Source organism: Oncorhynchus keta, chromosome 4 (genome assembly GCF_023373465.1).
Source record: "Oncorhynchus keta strain PuntledgeMale-10-30-2019 chromosome 4, Oket_V2, whole genome shotgun sequence".
Lineage (NCBI taxonomy): Eukaryota > Metazoa > Chordata > Actinopteri > Salmoniformes > Salmonidae > Oncorhynchus > Oncorhynchus keta.
The window spans coordinates 24,215,943-24,240,744 of record NC_068424.1 but is presented as its reverse complement, the minus strand read 5'-3'; the positions used below and the strand labels follow the sequence as shown (position 1 = coordinate 24,240,744).

The window sequence follows — 24,802 nt, the reverse complement described above, 5'->3', positions numbered from 1 at the left end:
TAATAAGGTGGTAACACACACCATCAGTGGAGGCTGCTGAGGGGAGGACGGCTCATAATAATGGCTGGAATGGAGCGAATGGAATGGCATCAAACACACGGAAACCATGTGTTTGATATACTTGTGTTTGATATACAATTCCACGTATTCTGCTCCAGCCATTCCCATGAGCCTGTTCTCCCCAATTAAGGTGCCACCAACCACCTGTGACACCATTACTTCTTCAATATACAGTACCAGTCAAAAGTTTGGACACACCTACTCATTCAAGGGTTTTTCTTTAGTTTACTATTTTATCAAAACTATGAAATAACACATATGGAATCAAAAAAAGTGTTAAACAAATCAAAATATATTTTAGATTCTTCCAAGTAACCACCCTTTGCCTTGATGAATGTGAAGAGTGTGCAAAGCTGTCACCAAGGCAAAGGGTGGCTACTTTGAATAATCGGGGCACCAGGTACCCTAGTGGTTAGAGCGTTGGACAAGTAACCAGAAAGGTTGCAAGATCGAATCCCCGAGCTGACAAGGTACAAATCTGCCCTTCTGCCCCTGAACAAGGCAGTTAACCCACTGTTCCTCGGTAGGCCAACATTGAAAATAAGAATTTGTTCTTAAATGGCTTGCCTAATTAAATTAAGGTAAAAGCAAATCTAAAGTATATTTTGATTTGGTTACTATATTCAACAATGTAGGTAATAGTAAAAATAAAGAAAAACCCTGGAATGAGTAGGTGTGTCCAAACATTTGACTGGTACTGTACATGTCGTGAAAAATCCATTTCGAAGCTCATATTGAAATGTAGCAATTCAACAACAAACGCTGTTTAGCCTTCTCATCTTTTACATAATCTCATTGCTTCCCACTCAGCTTTTTTCCACGTTCAATGAAATTACGTTAGTGGAATAGACGTTGAATTGATGCCTGTGTCCAGTGGGTTGCCTCATTGCTCAAGTGGTTTGCAAGTGGTTTCCATTTTTTCTAATGATTGTCAATTAGTTTGGATTTTCTTTTTCACTGTGCTTTTTTTCTGTCTGTTCTCTCTGCAACCATTTGCAATGCATCAATGCAACAATGTAATGTATCATCACTGGCTAAAGTGATCACACCAATGCACTCTCTGTCTTTAACTTTCCCCTAACGGTTCATTTGGCCTAGGCCTATTTTACGTTCAACAGTTAACAATAGCAAGCCTGCTTCTCTCCACCAAAAGGCACATTTTAAAAATGCATCTCCTTTTGTAACCTATAGCTTTTCCTGAGATTTCACGTGAAGCGGAATATTGGAGAGGCTTGCATAGCCATTAGCCAATTGTACACGGGAACAGCTGGAAGAGAGAGGCTAGAGATGTGTACCCGAAGTAAGAAGCTAAATATTAGCTAGATATTAGGCCATTCATTAGCTAAATAGTAGGGCTATAAATATTTACATGTCAAAGTGCAAGAAGAAAAAGGTTACAGATAATGAATGATATGTCAGATCTATGCTTTTCTCCAGTTGACGCTCAGCAGTCCCGGACACGCAAAGCGCCACGATCGATCAGGCCTATTGTTGTCTAGGGCTCTAAACTGCAGTGAAGTAGGCAAATTTTAATTGTCGCTCAAACCTCCTGTTTTGGATGCTTAGGCCTGATTATGCAACCATTTGGATAAATTATGGGTCTATTCTCGACAGTTTACAAGGTCCAGAAAGTTACATTAGCAGGCTACTCATACGGTGTATTTTCATCACACCATATCCCCTCTCTCCTTTCAAACGGCCCTATTTTACATTGAGCAAAGGGCAAGCTGAAATCTCTCCTCGATAGGCTAGTAGTACTAAATCAAATCTCAAATTAAGTGTACAACAAGTTGTTGTAGTCTAGCTTTTCCTGGGACTCCAAGAGCTAAGGGGAATATATGTAGCTGAGAGGCAGCAGAGAGGACAGGTGCGTAATTGCGCAAAGGGAACCGTGAATACAGACTAAAGATGAGTAGCCTAAATTAGTTTTCAACCCATCATTCGTTGGCTAAATATTAGGCTTAATACCGAAACGAATAGCCTATACTGAAGTAAATAGCCGATACCCAATGCATTTCCACAGTGAATTAATTTTTGAATCAGATTATGAAATGACAGGGAGCCTGGGATAGTCTGCTCTCGCAGTCCCCGCGGGCACGGAGCTCGACAAGAAAAGTATCATACCTAGGCTATAACAGCTAAATGCATTTCATGTTTTTTCTTCTAGTGTGTAAATTATAATCTAGGCTGTTTAAACTGCAGTGAAAATGCCATTTAAACAACCGCTAAAAAGCACTGTGTTTTGAATGCATGTTTCGTCCGAAATAATAAAGTAGCCTAGGCAACCATTTGGATCGGTAATGGATCAGTAATGGGTCTTTTCTCGACAGTTTACAAGATCCAGAAAGGCACATTAGACTTTAGTGTGTATTTGTCAGGCTGTATCAGCGTTAACAGATAGGTCTATACCATTGGAAGATTGCCTTCTTATGCGCTATTGGTCATGGATCATTATTCCCCCCAAGTAGTCCTATAATTCATGTGGCCAACAATATGCTCACACATGCCCAGCTATTCAGCCAAATTTAGGCTGTGCTCTGCCTCCTCTTCATAGCCCCGTACAAACCATCCTAATCTAGCGAGCTCATATTCTGTTTTGCTACAACACAATGTGAACTCGTGAGAGCACAGTGGTTCGTTCGAGGCTCTCCTCTCCGAGCAGCCTTGCGGACCTAGAACCAAGAACGCTTCAATAGAACTCGTTTTTATTGGTTGTCAATGACAATGTTTCATCATCATCGGAGGGACAGGGGGGGAAATCGCTCTAAAAGTCATCCAAACGATAGCTCTTGTTATCGTTCTCCAGTCTTTTTGTAGTTGTCGTTATAGTGTTAACGTCCCTGGCACTTTAATTATATATTTTAAATTTGTATTATTGTTATCGTCATATAGTTATCATCCTTGGTGTGGATGACCCTTTAGAGTTAGGGAAAATAGGATTTTGAATGGAAATACATTTTAGGTCCCCACAAGGCATAGTAAAACGTGTGTGTGTGAATGAGGTTCGTGTGTGTCAGTTTGAGCGAAAGGGAAGATTTCAGTATGAGAGGAAATGGGAGATATTCATTGTCTCTCTTTTTGAGACATCCTCCTTCTGTGTGATGCTTCTGTCATCTCCCAGAGCAACAAAATAACCTCTTTGTCTCTGAGGAAGGATTGAGACCTAAAGTGGTTTTATTCCCTCTGTGAGCTGCATTTATTAGTGACGGGTGTCAGCATCATTGAAAATGGAATGTGTGAAACATTTTGGCAGTATATCCTCACTGGTGGCAACAAGGCTGCATGTGTTACATCACAGCTTGAAGGTGACTGTTCTTTGAATTATTTTACATAGTGCACTTGAGCACTACTTCACTTGAGCACTACTTCACTTGAGCACTACTTCACTTGAGAAATGCATATTTTTTTTGCAGTGGTTTTTAGGTAGCTGTCCTCTTGGTTGATCTGGGTAGTCGGATAGTTATCGATATACAATGACAATCTGTGCTATGTTGTGTGGCGTGTCCTGCTGGATTGTATAGCACCAACCACTGTGTTGTCATTTTCCCTAATGTGTATTTTTTTAAGAGAACGTGTCTTGCTTACTGTTGGCCCGTACGACGTTGCACAGACTTAAACATGAACTACTGGCTTTGCTACACCGCTGTTTGCTCGAGGGGTTTGACTGTATACCACTACAATCTTACCCTGGTGCATGTACCGTCTGTTGGCCACTAGAGGGCAGTGTTATCCTTGGAAATACAAAATCGTCCTAAGAGAAAACCCAACAAGATCCATCCCATACTGTACTTAGTGATTCTGTGATTCTGGCTCTGCATTGACACAAAATAATTATTTGGACAAATTCACTTTAAAAGTCTCTAATGTTGTGTATTGTCACTTAAATCGTGTATTCTCTCCACAAAGGTGTCTCCTTTCCTCTTCACCTTATTTTCTCGTCAAGTCTTTTATTCAGTTCGCCTCAGCTCATAGACGCCGTCTATTTTTGTCACCAATTGCCTGTCGAGTCATTAATAAATTAACAGCCTTTCATTAGTGACTATGAACATTGTGTCACTGTCACATACTGTATAATGACTTGATCATGACAACAAAGTGATACGCAAGGACAATCATTTGATTCAAAGTGATACTTCTTCTTCATCATCTGTCAATCTTGCCGTCCCCGAGCTCAGCTCTGCCCCCTTGACCCACCCAAAGGAAGAAAAGGAATGTCTAGCTTAATCTGTTATCCTCAATCCACTTGTTCCCTGCTGGAGATTACACGACTAGGCCCTAATCCCACACATCACGGGGCGAAGAGAGCATTTCCTTTTTTGACAGGGGCACAGCGGTAGGTAAGGGTTACCTTGGGGGGAGGCCCAAGCCATGTTGTCAGTTCTCTTAATCCCCTCTCATCCCATGTAAGCTTTCCTAAAATGGACCTGGTATAATCCGCTCCGTACTCCGACCTATCGCCTCTGCAATTCTCGTTGAAATACTCATAGAGTAGGATGGGTTTGACATAGTGGCACCCTTTACGCTGCATGGGTGCCTTCTGTTGGCTAAACGTTTGGCTACGAACGCCATGTTCTCTCAACTTCCTCTTCTCTTCTCATTCTCTTTCTCTTCCTCTTCTCTTCCTCTTCTTTTCCTCTTCTCTTCCTCTTCCTCTTCCTCTTCCTCTTCTCTTCTCTTCTCATTCTCTTCCTCTTCTCTTCTCTTCTCATTCTCTTCCTCTTCTCTTTCTCTTCTCATTATTTTCCTCTTCTCTTTCTCATTCTCTTCCTCTTCTCTTCCTCTTCTCTTCCTCTTCTCTTCCTCTTCCTCTTCTCTTCCTCTTTCTCTTCTCTTCCTCTTCTCTTCCTCTTCTCTTCTCATTCTCTTCCTCTTCTCTTCTCATTCTCTTCCTCTTCTCTTTCTCTTCTCATTCTCTTCCTCTTCTCTTTCTCATTCTCTTCCTCTTCTCTTCCTCTTCTCTTCCTCTTCTCTTCTCTTCTCATTCTCTTCCTCTTCTCTTTCTCTTTCTCTTCTCTTCCTCTTCTCTTTCTCATTCTCTTCCTCTTCTCTTCCTCTTCTCTTCCTCTTTCTCTTCTCTTCCTCTTCTCATTCTCTTCCTCTTCTCTTCTCATTCTCTTCCTCTTCTCTTCTCATTCTCTTCCTCTTCTCTTTCTCTTCTCATTCTCTTCCTCTTCCTCTTCTCTTTCTCATTCTCTTCCTCTTCTCTTCCTCTTCTCTTCCTCTTCTCTTCTCATTCTCTTCCTCTTTCTCTTCTCTTCCTCTTCTCTTCCTCTTCTCTTCCTCTTCTCTTCCTCTTTCTCTTTCTCTTCTCTTCCTCTTCTCTTCCTCTTCTCTTCTCATTCTCTTCCTCTTCTCTTCTCATTCTCTTCCTCTTCTCTTTCTCTTCTCATTCTCTTCCTCTTCCTCTTCTCTTTCTCATTCTCTTCCTCTTCTCTTCCTCTTCTCTTCTCATTCTCTTCCTCTTCTCTTTCTCTTCTCTTCCTCTTTCTCTTCTCTTTGAGGTATGCCAATTCATGGAAGTGCTTAAGAATAGTGATGTATCAACAGAGTGGACCAGTACCGGTTGGAGTCTCGGCTTTACTACTCTTCCAGGGTAGCACAATATAGTTATGTTGCACACAGTCTGACAACCAGGCTAGAGTGTGCTGTGGACCAATTGCATGACTCGTATTGTGCCAAACGCACCCAAATCTTGAAAACAAGTCCTGTCAGTGTTAGAACTGCACTAGATTATTGGGTTATAAATGTTGAATTGAGTTCTGTGGCTTTCAGCCAGCTGGCCACCTGGATAAGTGAGTTTGTCCCCTGATTACATTCATCTTTCAGGTATTAGCATTGAGAGCTGGGGCTGTATGCCTTGGCATGGTATGAAACAAATAGGCCTCAATGTAACCTAACACATATACTCTTACATATACGTAAATCACTCATGTTCCAGGCATTTAAAGAATCAGGACACACACGTGTAGCCGCCCCACAGACGGCGTCTTAGGGTGGATTAGTCCTTTTAAGTGGGATGAAAAAAAGAGAAAGTGTAGTGAATTGAAGTCAAATCCTCTTCCCGACTATTTTTTAATCCTCTGTGTGTGTGTGTGTGTGTGTGTGTGTGTGTGTGTGTGTGTGTGTGTGTGTGTGTGTGTGTGTGTGTGTGCATGTTTTTTCCTGAACGTAGCCTATGTGTGTGTATGTGTGAGATTTAATTGTGTTTTTGTGGAGGGTACAGTGTGTGTGTGCATTAGTGGCCAGAGAAGGAGATAGGATCTACTAGGATTACTGTATAAACCCTCATGTCTGTCCGTAATAGATCAATTCATGAAATATTGTATTACATTACATCTTATATATTGGGGTGGGCCAGTAACCGAAAGATTGCTGGATCGAATCCCTGAGCTGACAAGGTAAAAATCTGCCCTTCTGCCCCTGAACAAGGCAGTTAACCCACTGTTCCTCGGAAGGCTGTCATTGTATATCATAATTTGTTCTTAACTGACTTGCCTAGTTAAATAAAGGTTGAATCAAGAAAATAGATCAAATGGTGCTAAGACAATTGAGGGTGCAGTGAGTAGTTACAAAGGCAGTCACAGCGTAATAACACACTGTCCAACATGACCATGTTGCTATGTCACACAGTCTGTAACTCTAGTTTGTTATGTGTAACTACTGTGTAAAAAAAGTGCCATGTGTCCTCTGATCAGATTGTTAAAATAAAAGCACACATTCGATCTGCACACACACACACACACACACACACACACACACACACACACACACACACACACACACACACACACACACACACACACACACACACACACACACACACACACACACACACACAGAGCCAGATGATGGTTGTGTGGGGACCTATAATCCTCAATACAGTTTTCCCTGTTTTTATCCGTGTGGGTGATTACATAGAGGTCCAATCCCTTCCATGGGCCACGCTCCTGTGGTGTGATGGCTCAGAGATGAATGACGGGTGGGCAGGGCGCAAGACTGAACACTCACTCGTGTGCCCACAACACAGTACATTACACTTTAGACTGCCGTGGCTGCTGTCCACCTTGCTAACCCTGTATGCCAACACCAACCCAGCTCCAGTCACTGACTACCGACCAGGTAAGGGTAAGGGCATCTGGTGAGGTAGGGCAGGATAGGATACGGTTTTAAGAGGAAGGAATAGTGATGATTTGTCTTGGAAGGCTGTTGAGAAATGAGAACCTTGGATTTATGTTTCACACGTGCAGTACAGTTGAAGGCTTCTTGCATAGAATTAGGAATTAGAACTAGAAATGAGGAATTAGAAATTAGAGACATTTTATAGGATCTCTATGGTTCCTTGTAGGTTTGAGGAGGAGCAATTGATATACATGACGTACCGGTGGGGTCACTGTACTGTGTCTTTTTGGTGGGGGTATCAGTTACAACCTTGTTGATGTTTTCATACTTTGAATTAATAAAACAAAGTTGATTGGATGCCTGATTCTTACTGTATTCATGAATGAAGCTTGATTTTGGCTGAATGAGAAACAGACTGGCAAGCGATCCATGTTTCGGGGTGTTTTGGCTGTTTTAACAGTGTAAATACCAGATGCTGTGTTGGTAGAAAAAGGCTTTATGCCTTAACTTCTTTCTGAGCTGATAAAAGTACAGTATTGAAATGTCCACAGGGTCACTTCTGACATCCGCTACAGGCGTTGAAACCCAATCAACATGTTGCATTTCATTTCATTCAACCCTACTGAAACAGTCATTTCATTCAACCCTACTGAAACAGTCATTTCATTCAACTCTACTGAAACAGTCATTTCATTCAATCCTACTGAAACAAAACAGTCATTTCATTCAACCCATTTCATTCCATGAAACAAACAAAACAGTCATTTCATTCAACTCTTTCATTTCAACCCTACTGAAGCAGTCTTTTCATTCAATCCTACTGACAGTCCTTTCATTGAAGCAGTCATTTCATTCAATTCCATCCTACTGAAGCAGTCATTTCATTCAACTCTACTGAAGCAGTCATTTCATTCAACCCTACTGAAGCAGTCATTTCATTCAATCCTACTGAAACAGTCATTTCATTCAATCCTACTGAAACAGTCTTTTCATTCAATCCTACTGAAACAGTCTTTTCATTCAACCCTACTGAAACAGTCATTTCATTCCATCCTACTGAAACAAAACAGTCATTTCATTCAATCCTACTGAAACAAAACAGTCATTTCATTCAACTCTACTGAAGCAGTCATTTCAATCAACCCTATTGAAGCAGTCATTTCATTCAACCCTACTGAAGCAGTAATTTCATTCAACCCTACTGAAACAGTCTTTTCATTCAACCCTACTGAAACAGTCATTTCATTCCATCCTACTGAAACAAAATAGTCATTTCATTCAATCCTACTGAAACAAAACAGTCATTTCATTCAACTCTACTGAAGCAGTCATTTCATTCAACCCTACTGAAGCAGTCATTTCATTCAAACCTACTGAAACAGTCATTTCATTCAATCCTACTGAAACAAAACAGTCATTTCATTCAACCTACTGAAGCTGAAACAGTCATTTCATTCAACCCTACTGAAACAGTCATTTCATTCCATCCTACTGAAACAAAACAGTCATTTCATTCAATCCTACTGAAACAAAACAGTCATTTCATTCAACCCTACTGAGTCAATTCAACCCTATTGAAGCAGTCATTTCATTCAACCCTACTGAAGCAGTCATTTCATTCAACCCAAACCTACTGAAGCAGTCATTTCATTCAATCAAACCTACTGAAACAGTCTTTTCATTCAATTGATTCAAACCTACTGAAACAGTCATTTATTCAAACCTTCAACAAACCTACTGAAACAGTCATTGATTCAAACCTACTGAAACAGTCATTGATTCAAACACTTGATTCAAACAAAACAGTCATTGATTCAATCCTACTGAAACAAAACAGTCATTTCATTCAACTCTACTGAAGCAGTCATTTCAATCAACCCTATTGAAACAGTCATTTCATTCAATCCTACTACTGAAGCAGTAATTTCATTCAACCCTACTGAAACAGTCTTTTCATTCAACCCTACTGAAACAGTCATTTCATTCCATCCTACTGAAACAAAATAGTCATTTCATTCAATCCTACTGAAACAAAACAGTCATTTCATTCAACTCTACTGAAGCAGTCATTTCATTCAACCCTACTGAAGCAGTCATTTCATTCAACCCTACTGAAGCAGTAAACCTACTGAAACAGTTTCAAACCTACTGAAACAGTCATTGATTCAAACCTTCATTGATTCAAACAAAACAGTCATTGATTCAAACCTACTGAAACAGTCATTGATTCAATACTGAAACAAAAGTCATTTCATTCAACCCTACTGAAACAGTCTTTTCATTCAACCCTACTGAAACAGTCATTTCATTCCATCCTACTGAAACAAAATAGTCATTTCATTCAATCCTACTGAAACAAAACAGTCATTTCATTCAACTCTACTGAAGCAGTCATTTCATTCAACCCTACTGAAGCAGTCATTTCATTCAAACCTACTGAAACAGTCATTTCATTCCATCCTACTGAAACAAAACAGTCATTTCATTCAATCCTACTGAAACAAAACAGTCATTTCATTCAACTCTACTGAAGCAGTCATTTCATTCAACCCTATTGAAGCAGTCATTTAATTCAAGCCTACTGAAACAGTCATTTCATTCAACCCTATTGAAACAGTCATTGATTCAAACCTACTGAAACAGTCATTGATTCAAACCTACTGAAACAGTCATTGATTCAAACCTACTGAAACAGTCATTTATTCATCCCTACTGAAAAAGTAATTTCATTCAACACTACTGAAACAGTCATTTCATTCAAACCTACTGAAACAGTCATTGATTCAAACCTACTGAAACAGTCATTGATTCAAACCTACTGAAACAGTCATTGATTCAAACCTACTGAAACAGTCATTTATTCATCCCTACTGAAAAAGTAATTTCATTCAACACTACTGAAACAGTCATTTATTCAAATCTACTGAAACAGGGCTCTGTAGGTGGACAGCTACATATGGCCATTAAGTCTGATTTCATGCTCAGTAAAATAGATTTGTCACGCTCTTGTGAGGTGAAATCACTGTGGTTGTCTTATGTAGGAATGTGCTCAAGCAAATCATGCAATGAAGTGGATTTCTACGTGTGTGTTTATGCATTACGCATTCTCTTTTTTCCATCCCACTTAAAAAGACTAATCCACTCTAAAATTCATCCTGCATTTTCAATCCCCTGTATAACCTAAGTCATTTCATATACAGGATAACATTTGTCAGGGGGAGGGGTGTGTGTGCATCATTATGTGTGTCAGTGTATGTGTGTTTATGTTTTGTGTCTCTCTTTCTGTCTCCCTGTCAGGTGTGTGTTTCCTGTGTCTGGTGGATGTGGTGCCGGTGAAGAACGAAGATGGCCTGGTGATCATGTTCATCCTCAACTTCCAGGTCATTTCAGACGACAAAGAGCCCAACCAGGACCTCAACCACAAGCTTCCCCCCTGGCTCCCCACAGGTAACCACAAGCTTCCCCCCTGGCTCCCCACAGATAACCCCAAGCTGCCCCCCTGGCTCCTCACAGGTAAGCAACCCAAGCTTCCCCCCATGCCCCCCACAGGTAACCCCAAGCTGCCCCCTGGCTCCTCACAGGTAAGCAACCCAAGCTTCCCCCTTTGCCCCCCACAGGTAACCCCAAGCTGCCCCCCTGGCTCCTCACAGGTAAGCAATCCAAGCTTCCCCCCATGCTCCCTACAGGTAACCCCAAGCTGCCCCCCTGGCTCCTCACATTTAAGCACCCCAAGCTGCCCCCCTGGCTCCTCACAGGTAACCCCAAGCTGCCCCCCTGGCTCCTCACAGGTAAGCAACCCAAGCTTCCCCCCTGGCTCCTTCACAGGTAACCCCAAGCTGCTCCCCTGGCTCCCCACAGGTAACCCCAAGCTGCCCCCTCACAGGTAACCCCAAGCTTCCCCCCTGGCTCCCTACAGGTACAGGATGGCCTCTCCTAATCTGCTCTGATCTCTCCCAATGTCATATTGTAGCTGTTCTCTGAATTGATTTGAATGGAAAACATTCATTTAACCCTTGTCTTAAGGGTCAAAAATGACTCGCCGCTATGTTTAACAGCAGAGAAAATCCCCTAAATTATTATTTTTTCAACTTGAAATTTGATTACTTTTCCTAGAGTGACCCCAACATTAGAAAAAGTGAAACATCGCCTTTGTTCATATTTCCATGAAAGCTGTACAGCACCAGGGCACAAAGATTGTTTTAGGGGCATTTTTGACCCGGCAGTTATAAAATCATTTACACACCACAAAAACCACAAAGACACACACACTCACACACACACACAATAAGAAATTGAGATTATGTGTGCTACTGGTTGAACTCAGCCAGCAGCTCCTGAAGAGGAAGATCCCCACGGTTGGCACAGTTAGAAAGAACAAACTTGAGGTCCCCCCTGCCCTCCTCGCAACAAGGGGGAGAGAGGCCTTCTCATCAAAGTTTGCCATCACCCCCACCACCACTGTAGTTTCTTACCTCGCAAGAGGAGCAAGAATGTGGTCCTCCTGAGCACACTGCACAAAACGGCTGAGATCAGTGATCGTGAAGACAGGAAGCCAGCCATCATCCTGGACTACAACCTCAACAAAGGAGGCGTGGACAACCTGGACAAGGTGATTGGAACTTACATCTGCAGGAGGATGACTGCCCGCTGACCCCTGGTCATCTTCCATAACATCATTGATGTGTCCTCATACAATGCCTTCGTGACATGGAACATGATCAACCCTAGCTGGATGCCTGATAGGCCGAACAAGAGGAGGGTGTTCCTGGAGCAGCTGGAAAAGGCACTTGTAACCCCACACATTCAAAGAAGGGAGTGCCTCCCCCGCACAGCAGCCTCTGCAGCGCTTGTGAAAGCTGTTCAGGGGGCTGCTAAATCTTGTCCTGATCCACCTGAGGCTGCCGCTGGGGCAGGCAAGAGGAGGAGATGCCAATTCTGCCCCCCGAAGAAGGACTGTAAAGCAAATTCTATGTGCTGCACATGTGAGAAATATATCTGCAAAGTCCATGCACACACACTTGCATACTGTCCAACATGTGCTAATTAGAGTTGATTGATTTATGTTCTTCACGTTTTTGTTTTGTATCTATTATCTTATCCTTATTTATTGGTGTTGTTTGCCCCACCCACAAGATGTATAATGGTTTTAAAAAATGGGAGAATACTAGTATTTTGTTTTTGAATTCCTCATTGTACAGTATATAAGAATATATCACTATGTGCAAAAAAGGTTCAGGACTGTCATTGTTTCCCTTCAATAATGTCATGTTCTGACCTTAGTTCCTTTGTTTTGTCTTTTGTTTTAGTATGGTCAGGGCATGAGTTGGGTGGGTTGTCTATGTTAGTTTGTCTATGATTTTCTATTTCTGTGTTTAGCCTGATATGGTTCTCAATCAGAGGCAGCTGTCAATCCTTGTCCCTGATTGAGAACCATATTTAGGTAGCCTGTTTTCCATTGTGTTTTGTGGGTGGTTGTTTCCTGTTTCGTGTTTTTGTTTCACCTTTCAGGACTGTTTGTTTGTCGTGTTTGTTGTTTTGTCTAGTGTTGCATATTTCATAAAATAATATGAACACTTACCACCCTGCACCTTGGTCCTCCTCTCCTTCCCCAGACGACAAGCGTTACAAATAAAATCATTCAAAACTACTTTCTGCATCTCTTGCAAAAAAATATATATTTACACCTATGCAGTACCTTGATTAATAATAATAATAATAATAATAATAAACCTCTACTTTCGTAAAGAAAACAATTATGACAGGTGTGTTGTAATTAAAGCGAGTGGTGTCCACTGATTAAATACAGTCTTTCTGCAATGTGAAGAGGGAAAACCCAGATATTCACAAAGTTTGTGATGAATGACAGGTTGTTTCTTCACACAAAAAAAGATTTTGCATTTAAAATTCAATTAAGCTGCTTTATTTTAGGGGTTTAGTGAAGGCATGTCATTTTTACACTTAGGATAAGGGGAGTGTACGGAATGTTAAGACTGCACAGGGGTTAAGTAAAATGCTGAAAAATATATGCTGAACAAAAATATAAACACAACATGTAAAGTATTGAGCTGTTGCCAGTGAATTCAATGTTAAATTCTCTACCATAAGCCACATTCAATGCAGTTTTAGAGAATTTGGCAGTATGTCACAACCGCAGACCACTTGTAACCAAGCCAGCCCAGGACCTCCACATCTGGCTTCTTCACCTGCGGGATCGTCTATGGGGAAGGGGGTGGGGTGCTGAGGAATATTTCTGTCTGTAACAAAGCCATTTTGTGGGGAAAACTCATTCTGATTGCCTGGGCCTGGATCCCCATTGGATGGGCCTGGCTCCCAAGTGGTTGGGTCTATGCCCTCTCAGGCCCACCCATGTCTGCGCTCCTGCCCAGTCATGTGAAATCCATAGATTCATTTATTTAGATTGACTGATTTCTTTATATGAACTGTAACTGAAATTGTTCCATGTAGCGTTTTATGTTTTTGTTCAGTAAAAGTAATCACTCAATTACATTTTTTAAAGATTGTTGGATAATCACTCAATTCAATTGAGTTCAGTTTATTGCTCTCTGGTCTCTTCCTCTTTCCCACTCACTCTCTTTCTCTCCCTGTCGGCCTTTTTATCACTCTTTTTTACTCTCTCGTTTTACCCCCCCCCACTCTTTCTCCCTCCCTCCCTCCCTCTTTCTCGCTTTGTAGGCCGGCCGCGTGGCTTCAAGCTCCGTCTGCCCTCACTTCGTTCCCTCAGCAACAGCAAAGCCTCTCTGGACGACCCAGAGACAGGGCGCCTCCCAGCCCCTGGCTACCCCAGCCACGAGTCCCTGGCTCTGGGAGAGCTGCTCTCCCTGCCCACATTACCTCCGGGGCACAAGAGCTCCAGTAGCGCAGGCAGCAGGAGCAGGCCGGCCCTCCTGTGGCCCGAGGACCAGCGTGGCCTGCTGGGCTCAGAGCCTTCACCGTCCTCGCTGCCCCCCGGCCAGTCGCCATCCCGCATCGCCCTCCAGACGCTCAACCCGGACGTCTCTCTGTCCAACTGCAGTCTGTCACACAGTCGCTCCCGCGAGAGCTTCTACAGCATGCGGCGGGCGTCGTCAGTGGATGACATCGAGGCCATGCGGCCGGCGTCAGACCGGAAATACAGCACAGCCCATCCCATCCACAGCAGCACAGGTAGGGGAGGAGGGGTGAGGGTAGGGGGGCATACTCCAAATTGCATTGCATCCTGAGAAAGCAAATGCACACCATCTCCTTTCCTGTATTTGAGCTGGATACCAAACACCCACAAACACACAGAGGTAAAGAGTGTGTGTAGTAGGAATTTGTATGTTGTCTTTCAGAAGCTTTGAAAAACACAAAAGGCACCTACATTGCCTGGTTGTGTTTAACCACAAACATTTTAGCCTGTGCTGTGGCCAACTACTTCTAATGAACAAGAACAAGAAGTCGGCGAAAGCACAAATGGATCTGCTCCCTCCCCCCCTTCGCCTCAGGCCAACCACTCACCTCTCAATGAGCTTTTAATGAGCTTTAATGCTAAATTGTACATTGTAATTAATGAGTTTAATGCTAAATTGTACATTGTAACTAATGAGCTTTAATGCTAAATTGTAATTATTCCGTCTCTATGGCCTATTTATTGCCTACCTCCCTAATCTTCTACATTTGCACACACTGTACATGGAGTTTTCTATTGTGTTATTGACTGTACGTTCGTTTATGTGTAACTCTGTCTTGTCGTTTGTGTCACACTGCTTAGCTTTATCTTGGCCAGCTCGCAGTTGTAAATGAGAACTTGTTCTTAACTGGCCTACCTGGTTAAATAAAGGTGAAATAAAAATTAAATTAAAAAATGAGGTCAATGCATGATTTATGTGATATGTCAAAGTTACAAGATTATGATGTGGTTCTAATCACACCTGGGTTGAAATTCTATTTGAAACCATAAAAATAGTCGTGTGCCATATGGGCGAGCTTTGATGTTTTGGGACGATTATATTGTTTCCATTGCACCGGGCAAACTCTATCAAGCACAGCTAAAGTACTTGAAACAATTTGAAATAGTGTTTGAACCCAGGTGGTCCTAGTGGTCTGGACAGTCCTCTGACAGTGTGTTCTTTCAGGGGCGGTGAACAACAAGTCCAACATCCTCAACTCCACGTCTGACTCGGACCTCATGCGTTACCGCACCATCAGTAAAATCCCTCAGATCACCCTGAACTTCGTGGACTTCAGGGCGGACCCCCTGATCACGCTGCCCGCGGGGGACATGGACATCATAGCCCCCTGCAAGCTCATCGACCGCACACACCACGTCACCGATAAAGTCACCCAGGTACGAGGGCCGTCCATGTGTGTGTACAGTGTGTGTAGTAAGCCAAGTGTGTGTGGGGGGTGGTGCGTGAGGTAAGGTGTGCTTATGGACTGCTGGGGTTATCTTCATGTCATCTGTCTGGGTTTATACTGTGTGTGTTTGCTGAAGCCTGGCATGCATCACCCAGGTGGTAGCATCTCATTGGTGGGGGATGGGGTGAGTTACCCCACAAAGCGCTGGTTTGTAGACCTAGTGAAAACGCTTGCCAAATACAATACTAGTGGATTGTTGGTTAAGATCTTTGGTTCCTGCCCTGAGTGGAAACCTGGTGTGGCGGCTTGCTGTTGGCTATATTGGTGTCTTCAGTGATCCTTGTCTGCGGTGAGCCAGGGTGTGGCTAAGGCCTCAGCGCTAGCTAGCTTGATTGAATGAGAAGCGGGTGGATGGCGCTCAGATTAAACAGTGACCGATTATTCTGTCGCTATGGCATTCTCGTGTGCGTTGCAGAATAACATGTAATTGCGTTATAGGGACAGTCATTCACATGATGTGAAAGTGGGGACATGTTCCACAGTTTGACACCTCCTTTTCTTTGTTGCACAGAGATTGAATTGACTCATTAAGGGGCTTTGTAGTATGAAGTAGAGGGTAAAGGGATGGGTAAAGGACAAGCATAGACAGAACGATGTCGAGCTGAGCAAGGGAAGAGAGTGGCTTCGTGACCTTATCCAGAGAATCTAGTTAGTGCATTCATCTAAGTGAGACAACCACATGTCTCAGTCATGGTAGCTATCAAATCAAATCAAATCAAATTTATTTATATAGCCCTTCGTACATCAGCTGATATCTCAAAGTGCTGTACAGAAACCCAGCCTAAAACCCCAAACAGCAAACAATGCAGGTGTAAAAGCACGGTGGCTAGGAAAAACTCCCTAGAAAGGCCAAAACCTAGGAAGAAACCTAGAGAGGAACCGGGCTATGTGGGGTGGCCAGTCCTCTTCTGGCTGTGCCGGGTAGAGATTATAACAGAACATGACCAAGATGTTCAAATGTTCATAAATGACCAGCATGGTCGAATAATAATAAGGCAGAACAGTTGAAACTGGAGCAGCAGCACAGTCAGGTGGACTGGGGACAGCAAGGAGCCTTCATGTCAGGTAGTAAATCAGCTAAGTCTGTGCAAGTAGGATCAGTTTAGTGCGAGTGTTAGTTAGTTGTTGTTTTGGGGCGGTGAGGGGGGCTGCTGTGGGATGGATCAAGATACTTCATGATACTTCTCTCTCTCTCTCTCTCTCCTCTCTCTCTCTCTCTATATATATATATATATCCCCCTCTCTCTCTCTCTCTCTCTCTCTCTCTCTCTCTCTCTCTCTCTCTCTCTCTCTCTCTATATATATATATATATATATATATATATATATATATATATATATCTCTATATCTCTCTCTCTCTCCCCTTCTCTCTCTCTCTCCCCTTCTCTCTCTCCCCCTCTCTCTCTCCCCCTCTCTCTCTCTATATATATCTCTCTATATCTCTCTCTCCCCCTCTCTCTCTCTCTCTCTCTCTCTCTCTCTCTCTCTCTCTCTCTCTCTCTCCTCTCTCTCTCTCTCTCTCTCCCCTCTCTCTCTCCCCCTCTCTCTCTCTATATATATCTCTCTCTCTCTCCCCCCTCTCTCTCTCCTCTCTCTCTCTCTCTCTCTCTCTCTCTCTCTCTCTCTCTCTCTCTATATATCTCTCTATATATCTCTCTCTCCCCCTCTCTCTCTCCCCCTCTCTCTCTCTCTCTCTCGCTATCTCTCTATCTCTCTATCTCTCTCTCTCCCCCTCTCTCTCTCCCCCTCTCTCTCTCTCTATATCTCCTATATCTCTCTCTCTCTCTCTCTCTCCCTCTCTCTCTCGCTCACAGGTATGGGTACAATATGCAGGCACATCCGTTATATCCACACCTAAACAGCAGGTTTGGGCGTGTGGTTACACAAACGCACACACGCACACACGTGCACCCATGCACACATGCGCACGCACACACGCATAACAGCAATTTCACAGAGCTGTTCACTGACACTCTATAAATACAACGACACAGACACACATAAAGATCTACAGTACACACACACTGGTTAGTATACAATGTCATTATCAAAGTCAAGACAGAACATTGGCTTTTCCGGACAGCATGTAATGTTTTTCCAATAAGTGATTTAAAAAAAGATTTAGTTATGAGGCCATAGAGTCTGTTAACCAAAGGCAGAATAACTACTTTACCACCTATGACCTGCAGGTGGCAGCACCATCCAACACTCCTCTGGGCCCAGTTTTTCAAACGTTATCTATCTGGATTTCGCCGATCCGATAGGATTAAATGCATAGAAATAGAATGAATAGAACGGAGGAATCATTGCCTTGAATGGGACTCAGTTTGTTCAATCCAATCCCTCCCTGCTCACACACTTACTGAGAAATCATGATCACTGTTCCCGTCCTTTGTCCTCCCTCCTTCACAGAGATCTCCATCCCTACATATGTCCCTTCATCCCCGTTCGTTAACACACACACACACACACACACACACACACACACACACACACACACACACACACACACACACACACACACACACACACACACACACACACACACACACACACACACACACACACACACACACACACACACACACACACACACACACACACACCCTCCTCCACCCCCTAAAGAGATACAGATCACATGAAACCATTAATTCAGAGAGAATATGCAAATGTTCTCTAGGAATATTTTATGTGTGTGTGGTGTATTAGGTACATAGTAGAAAGCAGGGCTTGAGTGTGCGGCTGACCTGTGTTTGAGACATAACCGGCTCTAATGAACAGGGGATGAAGGGATAGATGCAGGGATGGAGATCTCCGTGGAGGAGGGAGGACGAACAGTGATCATGATCTCTCAGTGAGTGTGTGAGCAGGGAGGCATTGGACTGATCACTCTGTGTCCCAGGGACCAGGCTCATGCACCAACACACACACACACACACACACACACACACACACACACACACACACACACACACACACACACACACACACACACACACACACACACACACACACACACACACACACACACACACACACACACACAGTCATTTTTAATGCACACAAAACACACATGCATAGTACACTGTGAACACACCCACCGTGATAGACACATACAGTACACACACATATACACACTCACACTCACTTGCACACATGTGCACACCCACCTACTTGCTTGCACACATCTCTATCCACATGCTCTTCACCACCCAACACATAGAGAGACCCTCCCGTCCCAAGCAGCACTTCACCACCTAACCCACATGGAGGTTCCTGAAGAGGAATGGGGAGTCACACTTCTTCAGCAAACGTCAACATGGCAGGAGCATGAACCTCAGACTGTAGAACCGCCTACAAACTACACAACTAGTCATATGCAATCATGAGATTAAGCATTATTGTGAAATCCTTTCAGGTTTAGTACCACTCACCTTGTTAGAGTTGGCAGTTGGGAAAAGCATCTCTGTTTCCATGTACATTAATGTCTGATGTACAGAGATGCACGGGAAGAGAGACTCTTGATCCAACATCTTGGAACATCTTGTGGGTGTCCCTTTGACTTTCTAGCAGGAGACAGATTTCCAACAGCTCTTGTGCCTGTATTAAAGACACAGGAGCTGTTGACTCGGGGAGACAGCACAGGGCGAGGGAACTAATGTCTTCAATTAGAAGTATAGCACAGTGGATGCAGACTGGGGGACCATAATGTATTGTGCCTTTAACTTCAGGAACCAACTTCAAAGTTAGGCTCTCCAGAGGAGGCGAGTAGATATCAAATAGATACTTGCATTACATTTATTTTCATTAAAATAGATATACTGTGTATGTACAGTACCAGTCAAAGGTTTGGACACACCTACTCATTAAAGGGTTTTTATTTATTTCTACAATTCTCTACATGGTAGAATAATAGTGAAGATATCAAAACTATGAAATAACACACATGGAATCATGTAGTAACCAAAAAAATGTTAAGCAAATCAAAATATATTTTATATTTGAGATTCTTCAAAGTAGCCACCCTTTGCCCTGATGACAGCTTTGCAGACTCTTGGCATTCTCTCAACCAGCTTCATGAGGTAGTCACCTGGAATGTATTTCAATTAACTGGTGTGCCTTGGTAAAAGTTAATTTGTGGAATTTCTTTCCTTCTTAATGCATTTGAGCCAATCAGTTGTGACATGGTAGGGGTGGTATACAGAAGATATATATTATGGCAAGAACAGCTCAAATAAGCAAAGAGAATCATTACTTTAAGACATGAGTCAATCCAGAAAATTTCAAGAACTTTGAAACTTTCTTCAAGTGCAGTCTCAAAAACCATCAAGTGTAATGATGAAACTGTCTCTCATGAGGATGGCCACATCAAAGGAAGAGGCAGAGTTACCTCTGCTGCAGAGGATACGTTCATTAGAGTTAACTGCACCTCAGATTGCAGCCCAAATAAATGCTTCACGGAGTTCAAGTATCAGACACATCTCAATATCAACTGTTCAGAGGAGACTACGTGAATTAGGCCTTCATGGTCGAATTGCTGCAAAGAAACCACTGTAAACACACCAATAAGAAGAAGAGACTTGCTTGGGCCAAGAAACACGAGCAATGGACATTAGACAGGTGAAAATCTGTCCTCTGGTCTGATGAGTCCAAATGTGAGATTTCTGGTTCCAACCGCCGTGTCTTTGTGAGATGCAGAGTAGGTAAACTGCTGATCTCTGTGTGGTTCCCACCGTGAAGCATGGAGGAGGTGTGATGGTGTGGGGGTTCTTTGCTGGTGACACTGTCAGTGATTTATTTAGAATTCAAGGCACACTTAACCAGCTTGGCTACCACAACATTCTGCAGTGATACGCCATCCCATCTGGTTTGCGCTTAGTGGGATTATCATTTGTTTTTCAACAGGACAATGACCCATAACACACCTCTAGGCTGTGTAAGGGCTATTTGACCAAGAATGAGAGTGATGGAGTGCTGCATCAGAAGACCTGACCTCAACCCAATCGAGATGGTTTGGTGTAAGTTGGACTGCAGAGTGAAGGAAAAGCAGCCAACAAGTGCTCAGCATATGTGGAAAAGCATTCCTCATATGAAGCTGGTTGAGAGAATGCCAAGAGTGTGCAAAGCTGTCATCAAGGAAAAAGGATGGCTACTTTTGAAGAATCTCAAATATAACATTTATTTTGATTTGACTAATACTTTGTTGGTTACTACTTGATTCATAATGTTGTTCGTTATTTCTTTGTTTTGATGTCTTCACTATTATTCTACAATGTAGAAAATAGTAAAAAATGAAGAAAAACCCTTGAATGAGTAGGCGTGTCCAATCTTTTGACTGGCACTGTATAAATACATAAATAAAAAAGTGTCAATATGTATATGTATATAATTTATGTATGTACTTTTATTAAATAACGTAAAAATGAATTCCATCAAATGAACTGTATTATAAAGTGAAATGTGAACTAATGAAGTATAGAAAGTATGGCTGTATAGACTGTTTTATATTTCCATACATCATAGTATACTGCATCCTGGCTTGTAGCTTCATGAATATGCGTATGACAACACTATGTACAACACTATGATAACGTATTAATGATGCCTCGTTGGATATGTTTCTGATCTCACGTTTCAGCGTTTATTCGTCACGTCACACAGGATACAACAGGTGTAAAACAGTACAGTAGAATTCTTACCTTGACATCTCTTTCCCAACAATGCAGTGATAATGATAATAATACCATAATAATAATATCATAATAATGATAACATAGATGATAAGAAAACCTTTTAAAAAATGATTTAGTATACGTACACAGGTCCTTGCCAGTACAACACTGCTTCATCTACAATGTCATTATCAAAGTCAAGACCAAACATTGGATTTTACAACCAGTTGTCATCTTTTTCCAATACGTTTTTTTATTTTTTTTAAAGAAGAGTTTATTATGAGTCCATAGAGTGTTTTATGGCTCCTAACAGAAGGCAGAATAACTACTTTATCACCTATGTTGCAGTTGGCAATTATTGAGCACCATTGCGGAATTGAATGTGAACATCAACTTTAATAGATTCATATTGTGTATATATAGATATATGGCCTTGAGATATACATATATATATATATATATTAAATATAAGTCATTTTGACACGCAGCAAATCCTTTTGGTGGCTCTGCAAATCTCATATAGAGAATAATGGAGTTTGACAGGGGCATGTGTAACGGCTTTTTAGTTGTTTTTATTCGTTTGATTTCTTTGCTTTTCATTAGGCAGCGTTCAGCATTGTTCAACTCCAATTTCTGCTTCTCTACTTTCTAACTGAATCAAAATCTATGCCATGGTTGTGTCCCCACTTTTCCTGTTATATTTGATGTGAGCAGAGCAGATGGCTCCAAAATGTATTGTAGCGTTAGTGTCTAGGATGTAGAAATTGCTCGGCTCAAATGAATGTCTTGCATTTATTTGCATACTCTGGATGAGTATGCACGAGCTCTTTAAATAGTGTATGACGTAAAGGATTCAGAAGTGGATATATTTAGCACCTAACATGTTTTCGCCTAGGACATGTCAGCAGCTGACTTGTACTATTATGCCAAGGTGGGATGCACTCTGCCATTAGTTATGAACTATGTAATCGATTTTCAAAATGGACTCCTTGTTTTTCATGATATGCAGTTTCACTCAGTTGAAAACCGCTGCTTTTCCAAGGTCTCCACTTCACACACACACACACACACACACACACACACACACACACACACACACACACACACACACACACACACACACACACACACACACACACACACACACACACACACACACACACACACACACACACACACACACACGGCTTCTATCTCAAGGCCATCAGACTGTTAAATCACTAACACAGAGAGGCTGCTGCCTACATACAGACTTCAAAAATCATTGGAACACTATTCACTTTAATAATGCCACTTTAATGATGTTTACATAACTTTCATTAGTCATCTCATATATATATATATATATATATATAATGTATTCTGTACTATTCTACTGTTTCTCAGTCTATGCCACTCTGACATTGCTCGTCCATATACTAATATATTCTTAATTCCATTCCTTTACTTAGATTTGTGTGTATTGGGTATATGTTGTGAAATTGTTAGATATTACTTGTTAGATATTGCTGCAATGTCGGAACTAGAAGCACAAGCTTTTGGCTACACCCGCAATAACATCTGCTAAACACATGTATGTGACCAATAATATTTGATTTGATACACACACACACACACACACACACACACACACACACACACACACACACACACACACACACACACACACACACACACACACACACACACACACACACACACACACACACACACACACACACACACACAGGAAAGCCATAGAATCATTCTCTCTCAAGCATCTGATCTATATCGCTGGAATCTCTATCTCCCTCCAAACCCGCTATTAATTGATATTAGCCAGTGTGCTGGACAGCTGTGCGTCTAGATAGGGTTCAAAATGTACTCTGACCCTCAAGGTCATTTTAAGTTGCCTCATTATAGTTTTAACTGGTTCTCCTAACGTTATTCAATTCTTCACTGAGCTCACCGTTTTACAGTACTCTGTTGAGAGCGAGCAAAACATTGTCAGCCTGTTAATTCGAGTTGTCTGTGTGAATATTACTCTCAGGGTGTTCTGGCTGAGACCACAGATGCTGTTGTCTTTAAAGCTCAGTCAGGCAGAAGAGATGAACGCTGATTGGAACACTGAAGAAGACCGCGATCTAACAATAGAACAGGACTTCGTTCTGGTTGCCAGGTCTTAGTTTGGGTTGCCAGGTCTGGTTGAATGGAAAGGGAGTGCCAATGTATCAATGTAGACATTTCTTTATGTAATAATACACGTGTAGGAACTTAATGCTTTCAAATAACGTTTTGCTTAGTGCCGGAATTTAGACTGTACAAGGCTGTAGAATGAGCTCAACCCTGAAGACCAATAGTCTAAGTACGTTTCTTTATCTCACCTGCCTCATAACCTTTGGCTTTTTCTGTCTAGAATGTCCGTTTAAGACAGCAGTTTATATTACAACGCACTTCTAAGTGTTCATATTACAAGGCATTTTATGGTTGTTATGGGTATTTCACCTACACTGTGGTAAGACGGTATCAGCTTTTGTCTTAGGTATGTCTTAAACCTTAGCCTTTGTGTCCAAACCTCCTCAGTTACCGCCACACTTGATATTAAAAGGCACTTTATGTGTATTGTTGATATTACGCTTTATCCTTGTTGCAGTGATATGATCTGTACGGACTTAAGACCTGGGTCTAGTCCCTTTGCTCCTACCTGTCAACCGAAAGCCATGGCCTTTGCCACCAATCTGCTTCTGCCCCTCTCTTTCTCTCTATCTGCGGAGTTGGGTCCGCAGCAGGCTCTGTGCCCGTCCCAGCCCTGCCTTGCTCATTAGTTTGTTCCGGCGGCGTTGGCTAAGAGGCTGTCTGGCTGATTTACGCCTAGGCAAGGGAGCTTCTCGCCTGGCTGATTACTTTCCCCCGCCGCTGGCTGTGACCCCGTGCATGAAGAGGGAGGAGAGGGAAGGGGAGGGGTGATAGGAGGGCCAGTGCTTACTTCCAGGGCTACTCGGGGAGGCGGGCACTTTGACGTGCTCTCCTGGAAAACGGCAGCGCAACGCTGCACAGGGAGAGGGGCGACAGGGTGATAGGTTGAGGGAGACAAAGGGTGAGAGAGGGATATGGAATGAAATGAAGTGAACGGAACGGAAGGAGCGAGATAAATATTGTGTAGTAAAAGGAGAACAAGGGTATGCAGTAGAGAGAGGTGTGGTAGAAAAAGAGAAAGAAAAGTAAGGTCCTCAACCCACACCTCTCCCATGTCCTTCCCCTCTATGTTTGCCTCTCTCCTCCCTCACCCCACTCTTTCTCTATCTCTCTCCCTCTCCTCCCTCACCCCCTCTCTCTCTATCTCCCTCCCTCACTCCCTCCCTCCCTCTTTCTCTATCCCATCCACCTCTCTTTATCCCTCCACCTCTCCCTCTCATCCCTAGACCTCCCTCCCTCACCCCCTCTCTCTCTATCACCCTCTCTCCCTCTTTCTTTCTCTATCCCATCTCCCTCCCTCCCTCCCTCCCTCCCTCCCTCCCTCCCTCCCTCCCTCCCTCCCTCCCTTTTCTATATCCCATCCACCTCTCTTTATCCC

General features: G+C 42.6%; 1 protein-coding gene across 2 annotated transcripts in view; it reads left to right on the top strand.

Moving 5' to 3' along the window:
* kcnh2b (potassium voltage-gated channel, subfamily H (eag-related), member 2b) overlaps positions 1 to 24,802 on the top strand; it is a 306,518-nt gene that overhangs the window by 178,548 nt on the left and 103,168 nt on the right. For both annotated transcript variants that reach the window (XM_052504628.1, XM_052504633.1), the window contains 3 exons: positions 10,477 to 10,626; positions 13,873 to 14,343; positions 15,294 to 15,505. In XM_052504628.1, the coding sequence (XP_052360588.1) occupies positions 10,477 to 10,626; positions 13,873 to 14,343; positions 15,294 to 15,505 (833 nt within the window). The remainder of the gene's footprint in view (positions 1 to 10,476; positions 10,627 to 13,872; positions 14,344 to 15,293; positions 15,506 to 24,802) is intronic.